This window comes from Propithecus coquereli, unplaced genomic scaffold (assembly GCF_000956105.1).
Source record: "Propithecus coquereli isolate 6110/MARCELLA unplaced genomic scaffold, Pcoq_1.0 Scaffold324, whole genome shotgun sequence".
Taxonomy (NCBI): domain Eukaryota; kingdom Metazoa; phylum Chordata; class Mammalia; order Primates; family Indriidae; genus Propithecus; species Propithecus coquereli.
This window is the reverse complement of record NW_012148886.1, coordinates 901,845-910,431: the sequence shown is the minus strand read 5'-3', so window position 1 is coordinate 910,431 and position 8,587 is coordinate 901,845. Positions and strand designations below refer to the sequence as shown.

General features: G+C 35.7%; 1 protein-coding gene across 1 annotated transcript in view; it reads left to right on the top strand.

Annotated features, from left to right (window-relative positions):
- Positions 1-8,587, top strand: part of ADGRB3 (adhesion G protein-coupled receptor B3) — an 871,792-nt gene that overhangs the window by 339,194 nt on the left and 524,011 nt on the right. The window contains 2 exon segments of the mRNA XM_012650418.1: positions 6,900-7,064; positions 7,527-7,691. Coding sequence (XP_012505872.1) covers positions 6,900-7,064; positions 7,527-7,691 — 330 coding nt within the window.

Below are 8,587 nucleotides of genomic sequence, written 5' to 3'. Positions count from 1 at the left end.
TCAGTCAGTAGTTGAAGACTGGAGGAGCCAATGATTTAAGTTTGTTTCTCATTTTTTTTTTTCCGTTTTGCCATTTCTCAATCTGATGTGTATTCATGTAGTAGAGTACAAATAATATAGAGGAGAGAGAGATAAATAATAATAGAGTGACAGTTTAAAGACTAAAATAAATGAAAGATCTATTGGCAAATAAGTTTTCATTTATATACTGGGATATATAAAGATGAATTTAATTACATGATTCAGTGGGAAACAGTAGTCTAGAATTGAGACTATATGTATTAATGTTCAGTCCCAATCCTTAATTAAGAATATTTACTTAGACAACTTATTCATCTTCTCTTTTCCTCAATTTTCCCATTTATAAATTGGAGCCAGTATTCATTATCCTTCCATATCATGGGATTGGTACATGATTAATATTAGGTGGAAGTATCTTGAAAAGTGTAAAACTTGATATAAAGGGAAGGATATTTGTCATGATTTATATGAAGGTATTACTTTAAAATTAAGGGATTTTGGAAGAAATAGGTCAAATAAACTAAGGATATTATGGTAATTTTTCAGTTCTACATCCTTAATCATAGGCTCAAAGGGATTCTTCTCTTGGGTTCGTACTAGGGACAAGGACTTACATACAAGTTTGTGTCAGTCCGTGGGTCTGAGCAGTATTACACCAGTGGTCACCCTACATTTGACACATGCATTCCTGTGAGCCCAGAGCCCCCTACAGGGAAGCTGCAGGCTGTAGTTTCCGGGTACATTTGCATACTCTTACAGATCCTAAAAAGAGAGAAACAATCATCCATGAATAGAACCTCAGAAACACAGCTGGACCCAAATATCTCTATTATCTAGAGCAAGAGGTTTAGTCTCCTGTGAACCTGAAATTTTGATCCTCAGCATCTAAGAGAGCTGAGCCAGAGGGCCTTCTGTCTGGTGAAGACAGTGAGTGGGAAGAGGCTAAACATTTGCTGGAACTTGAGTCCAAGGCCTCTGATCATCTCTGCATGAGGATGCTATACTTTGACACTCAAATGCTGTCTCATTAACCTACTCTTAAATTAATTTCTATTTGATCTTCTTAACCTTCTAGTCTGTTGTACGGCAATTGTATTTGTTTTGTGTCATTTTAGATTTTGAACATTATTTCAGAGATCATTCAGTTCTTAGGTTTAAAGATTTTTAAAATTATTGTGCCTTTATTAATCTTGGCTTGTTTTTTACTATTTAATATTTTTTCTCATTTAAACTTTAACTTATTATCGAGTTTTTTTCTTCTTATCCATACCATGATCATTTGCTTATATTTTCAATTCTAGTTTTTAAAAATGATATTGCATTTTGATTTTTCTTCCTTTGCAGTTTATTTTAAAATGGCAAGTGGGAGACATAGATTTTTGCTCTTCGACATATGCCCAAAGTGAGAGGTTGATCTTGTACATTTCAGTCTTCTATTCTGAAAGAGTCTTTCCAGATACCTGGGTAACTCCCAACTCAAGGCAAATTCCAACTCTCCAACTTTGCCATCACTAAATGAAAGAAATTCAAAGCCAGGGCTCAGAATTTTTTTCCCTTCAACTCCTCCCTACGTATGACTTAATCCATCGGCAATATTCATCCCAGAACAGTTACCAAAATGACAGTTTTGTTATTAAAATATTCACAACCTTATGGATGGGTACATAATCTAATTTGTGGTTATTGTTATCTAACCTATTCTAAATTGTCAACAGTTATCTAACCTATTCTAAATTGTTAAGATGTGAAAATCAACTGAAAAACAATATTTTTATTAAAATGTGTCACAGAATTTAATTTGGCCCCTGTACAGAGAAGACAGTTTTTTCTTCCAGGTGAGCACAATTGCAACTCCATATATTAAATATATGGCAGGAGAAAGTTCATATAACAAAGTAAACCCCAGGAATCTAACAATTTAATCTTTGCAGTTTTAATTCTTCTGATTCCACACAATCTGGTAATTTGTTACATTGCTAATGTGAAACATTAATTGTACCCAATGTGACATTTGTGTGTAAGGAAGCACATTACATGAAGGTAAGACAGGTTGATCTCTCAGCATGCTCCCAGCTTCAAAACATAGCCTTATTGTTCTGGCTTCTTAGTCACCCTTGTAGAATGGCTCATAAAGTAATAGCCACTTTGAGCTTTTAAATTGAAAACTAACATTAAAAAAAAAAACAACTGCAAGTGCTTATGATGGAAATGAAGAGAAATTAAAAGGCTTAAGAATGTATTAATCTTGATGTGGCTACAAATTATACAAGAAACTATATATTCTAGTACAATGTTTACCAAATGGTATTCCATGAATAATTTAAAAAAAAATAGGGGAGGGGATTCCATTTCAAATAAATTTGGGAGGCAAAGTTTTAAACAAAGTTTCACATCTTCCCTGGTCACATGGCGTACAGGGCCCCATATAAGATCTGGCTTGTGTCTGAACTCATCTCCTGTCGCTTCCCCTTTCCATGATCCTGCAAGCCCCAGCCTTCTTTCTGTTCCTGAACACACAAAGCTTTCCTGGTCTCCAGACTTTGCACTTGTGTGTCGCTTTCCACACATGCTCACATTGCTGGCTCCTTCTGGTGATTCAGGCTCAGCTCCAATACCGCCTTCTCGGAGAGGCCTGGCTGTGCATTCTGTCTTTTTCACGCTGTCTTCATAACTCCTCTAACTGCAACGCTCTTGTTTACTCGTCTGTTTACTTGTTTATCGTCTGTTTCCACCACAGCCCCCCAGACTCTATGGACATGAGAGCAGAGCTTAGTCATTCTTTCTCACCACAGGTCCTCCTGGAGCAATGCCAGTCACAGACCGAGTTCTCTGTAAATCTTTACTCCGAGTGCATTATGAGACTCTAACAGGGGTTGTGGAGCATTCACATTTTCCCAACTTACCAGGGAACTGTTTTCTGAAAGAATGCCAAGATGTGAATCATATTTCAATAGGAACACAGTTTTAGAAAGAAAGCTTTAAGGTATTTTCAAATTCATAGGTTTCCTGTGACCCTGAGAAATGTCAGAAATCAACATACACGTGTGACAGGCATTGGGTGAGGAGAGGCATTGTTTGTCTCTGTTGCCTCATACTGACCCAGGTGAAAAGCCAGGCCTGCATCCAGGCTAAAGGAGAAGCAGCTTCCTTACCACAGTGGCACCCAGTTAAACATCAGATAAAAAGAAAGAAGCTGTCCCTTCACTGTTGGAGAAACTAGATGAGTGATTATAAAAAAAGAACTATATCATATGAAAAATACCTTTTATTTCATTATAAATGAAGGTAGTTTATTATTTTTAATATTATAAACTATATCCCTCAAAATAATTTTTAAAAAATACTTAAAGAAGCCAAGCAGTCTGGTAATTGCATGTGTTTGATTTATTTTTTTTGCTATTTTTTTTTCAGAATATTACAGGGGTACAGATATTTTGGTTACATGGATTGCTTTTGTACTGCTTGAGTCACAGTTGTAAGCGTGCCCATCACCCAGATAGTGTACATTGTACCTGTTGGATATGATTTCACCATTCCCCTCTGCCCCCTCCCATCTGCATGATTTCCGTTGAGTTTTATTTCCAGCTGTGCACATGAATACTGATTGGTTAGTTCCAGTTTAATAGTGAGTACATTCAGTGTTTGTTTTTCCATTCTTGTGACACTAATGGCTTTTATTTTTAAGTTTCTCAGCATTTATCTCTAAAAGATAATGTAGACATGCTATTTGAAAATGCTTAAATGTCCAAAACAGAACTCTTAATTTCTACCTCCTAAAACCTTCCTGTCCTCCATTTGTTCTCATTCAATAAAATGACACTACAATTTCCTGAGGTGTTTTGGGGCTGAGGTCCCTATAAAAATACAATAATTGATGATTAAAAAAATGTTCCAGAATATCAAACTGAAAAGAAAAAAAAAACTAAAATGAAACAATATCTCCTATTTGGCACTAAAAGAAATCCTCTCGTCTATACATCATGTCTGGCATCTAGTCCTTTAAGTTAAATTCACATATCCCTCTCCTTTCTGACTTCTCAATTCTCTATTTTCTCAGTAACTTGGATTTGACACACTAAAGAAATGTTGAGCTTTTCCTCTTTTGTTTCTTATATCCAATGAGTTACTTTGTCAAGTCAATTCTTTCATAACAGTGCAGTTACTGTTCAATAAAAGGATCTTTCGATTCTCACTGTTAAATATAAAAGAGCAAAAAGTCTCCACTTGATAAATCTTCAGTTTCATCTTTTTCCTCTGACTTTATAAATAAAACTTTTCACATGTAAAATACGTGTTTTGTTGGTGTTTATAGTGCTGTTGAACCTCAAATTGTCCCTCAAATTTCTAATATTAATCCTTCTCGTACTTTAGCCAAAACATAGAATATGTAGATTGTCAGAAAGCACTGAACAACTAATAATAAAATATGTGAATTTAAGGTCTTTAAATGTTTTTTCTTTTCTTTTTTTTTAAACTAATGGTGATGCAGTCTTCTTTCAGTAAAAGCCTGATGAGCAAAACACTTCACAGATATTCTCATTCTTCCTAATATCTTTTCAGCAAGATCTTTTCTCATTCCTCATAGAAATAAAACCCTCTGCCAAATTTTCTTCTCTCTGATTTCCACATTTGACTTGCTCATTCCCGACTCCCCATCTTAGCTAGAAAGACGTATCTTCTCTTTTCCGGTAAGTATGCACACTTACTGCATTCATAATAAATCATTCTCAAAATTTGCCTCAAACCAGAGTACTCGAGGACATCACATATTCCTTTCTGCTAGTTACATAGCAGTAAGATTAGGTTGGCATCACCAAATTTACCTTTGTTAGCGTGTTGCTTTCTGAATGTTCTCAATAATGTACATTCTTTTGCCAAGTAGATTGTAAGATGCAGGGCATGAATCTGTTTTTATAAGCCCTTCTCAAAATGCTTGGGATAGTAAGAGTTCATAATGCAAGCTTAATAAGTGTTATCTTTGAAAAGCAAAATTCTAAAATGAAAAATGCACTCATCTTTAAAGCCAAAATAGAGGACAAATAGCTAATTTATAATGTCTTACTGATTCGCTAGAATTTTCTCTTTCGTCTGGCAAATGGAGTACATTGCCAATAAGATTGTATCAGATACTTTTAATAAAGTGAGATGCTAAAATTACATGAATGGGATGATTAAATTGGCACTTTGTGATTTTTAATCTCACAAAGGGTTTATTAAGTATAGCTAGATACCTATTAAACAACCTTCTTTTTAATAGCTACATGTGAGGCTTGAAATTAGATTGAAAGTACTTACTCATTTTCTGCCAAGCTTTCTTGTTTGTTTGGATGAATTTTGAATTTTCACAGCAATATCAGCTCAGGTCAGTCAGAACTTTGGATTGGTGGTGAATTCTTTTACCTATGATTAAATTGACTAAGAACCAGGGAATGATATCTGAAGAAGAAGACAACCGTAGAGTAGTACATTTATATAAACATTTACATACTAGTTGATGCATTCTAATCTGGAAAATATTTTTGGTTGAATCCTTCGCTCATTTCTATTTTGTGGCATACGGGATTATGCCTTTGTCAATGCTGTCTCCTTTGTCTAAATTGCCCGAATCTCATCATTCTAAATCTAATTACTCCTCAAGTAGATGTGATCTGTCCTCTGAAAGCCTAAACACCTCATATGTCGTGTTAAGATATTGTTGTCCTTAACCTTCTGTTTATTTATTTGCATGCATAATGTCTTAAATTATGAGATTTTTGAGGTTGGGATTTATATTCTTTATTATTCTATTTCTTGTTAACACCTATCACGGTGTCTGATAACTAATAGATGCTCAGAAATCATTTGAATGAATGAATAAATAAATAAATCTCAATTCGAATAGCCCAAAGTCAAGTCAAGTTCAACAGTCAATATTACATTCCAATCATCATACACCAGATATCTGGGAGTCAGCTGGATCCTCTCTCTTCTTCAGCTCCCATGGCCAGTCCTTCAGGAGTTCCTCTCCCTGTCCCTTCTTAGTAGCTTTCTAATCTCTCCGTGACACTGCAACAGCACTGCCTCATCATCCAGGCTCAGACCCTCCCCAACTTCTCCTGTAATTCTTCCTCCACTCTGCACCAGATGTGATCATAGAATTGCCCATTTAGATCCTTCGACGTCTTCTTAAACATAACACAGCTGATGAAAGTCTTGTAAAATCTGGCCTCTTCCTTTTCACTAACCTTCTCTGCTACTTCTCTCCACCCGGCTCTCTAGATTGCATTCACAATGACCTTCACCCAGTTCCTGGAAATGCCCATGTTTCTTCTGCAAGGACCTTTGTATATATACCCCTCTGCATGGAACATACTTTAATCCTAAGTATTTTCTCCTTATCCTTCAGGGCTTGCCTGAAACTTCAGTTTGTCAAGGAAGACTCCCTGAACCCTCCAAACCTTTATCTGACTGTGTCCTGAAATTATCCTTTGCAACACTTCTATATAATTGATTTATTTAGCATGTTATTTTTTATTTCTAGAGCTTCCTTTTCCAAAATATGAGTTCTATAAGATATTGGTCAGTATTTATTTTATTCACTGCTCTATGTACCCATCTCATGGCCCAAGACTTTATATTTTTGAGTGATAAATAAATATTTTTGAAGAAATAAGTGAATAAAAAGAGATTCTGGATGCATAAAAGGAAATAGAAGTGGAAAATAAGGTGATAGTAGTTTGGAGGGTAATAATAAATTCTCATGCCGGTGTGACCTGCCGTTGCCTTCATTCAGAGTCCATTGATTGGAATTCTTCTTCAAAGGTAGTTTTACCATGTACTTCACGTACAACCTTCCCTATTGGAAGATCTTCTTATATTGTCTCTTTCTGCTTTGGCAGTTGATGGTCAGTGGCAGGAGTGGAGTTCGTGGAGCCAATGCTCAGTGACGTGCTCCAATGGGACCCAACAGAGAAGCCGACAGTGCACCGCGGCTGCTCATGGGGGTTCCGAATGCAGAGGACCCTGGGCAGAAAGCAGAGAGTGCTATAACCCCGAGTGTACAGGTAAGGCCTGATTCCTGCATATCAATGGCACCCACCACTTATAAAATGTGACAGAAACATGCCAGGCGGTCATGGAATAATACGATAATAATTACGTACTTCTTAGAGATGAAGCCAATTATACCAGAGCTTATTCTGCTGTATGCCATGCTAATAAAGTAATAAAATTTAGGAGATTCTGAGATTAAATAACAATATAGTTGATGAAGTTTAGCACTAAACTCTGAACTAGCATTTTTTACGAGGAAGGTTTAATGTCCATTTAAAGACTCTGGCATGCTTATATAAACTTGGGTTAATCACAGTGCTCTATATTTGACCAGTAAGTTAAATATTTGAGTAAAGTTTATTCATAGTGGTAGATTAATAAAAATTGAAGGGACAGTAGAGCCCTCAGATTTTGAAATTCCTAAAGCAGTATGCAGGAGACTACTGCTATTGACTATGCCACATTTCTTTCAGCCAATGGTCAGTGGAATCAGTGGGGTCATTGGAGTGGTTGTTCCAAGTCCTGTGATGGTGGCTGGGAAAGGAGAATGAGGACGTGTCAGGGTGCAGCGATAACAGGGCAGCAATGCGAAGGAACAGGCGAAGAAGTGAGGAGATGCAGCGAGCAGCGATGCCCTGGTGAGAATGAAGTGGAATTATCCCAATGGAAATATTTTATAACCTGAAAAAAAAAAAAGATTTCAAAATATTATCATTAATTAAGGGCAGTACTTCCTCAAAGAAGGATTGCTAATGATAGGTGGGAATTTACTTGTTTCTATAACATATGGGGCATTCTCTGTTTATGTGTCATAGAATAGTCCTATAGGTTTTTAAGTTTTTTGTTGCAAAATGGGATTGAAAAATATGATAATACTGAGGTAGCCTTACCGAAGAGTACAAGACTGGATATAGTTTAAATGAATGAAGGGTACAGTTTTTTTCAATATTTCATGAAATGTTTGTTTACTGAGAATACAGAACAAGTCATCTTAGATTATACATAATATATACTAGAAATATAAAGATGTAAGTGTTAGATAGCTAAGTGAGACGATAAAGACGTGGTGTTAACAATCACGCGCTTTTAAGTTCTGTTGCTAATTATTCTCACCTTGATGGTTGATCTTGGGTATCTTCATTTACTTGCCCTTGCCCCATTTTTCAATTTAAAAATTAAACTCCTATGAGGAACACATTTTTAAATGAAATCATAAGGTCTTATTTACTAGTGAAAGAATGGAAGTGCTGCTACATTAGAAAATTTTATATATAAGCATGGAAAAGAATGAAAAGTCAGAAATTGCCCAAATTATAGAAAGCATATTCTAAGAGATTGTGTAGAACAAAGATCCTTCCTAATCATGTGTGCATTCCATAAGATATTATTGACACACTGAGGATGTAATAAATAAGTGAAAATCAGGATTTTAGAATGATAAGACAAAAATAAGCATACTAAAGAGGTGATAGGATAGAATTTCAAAACTTCACCATATAATATAGAGGAAAGTGCTGAACTTAAAGAATTGGAA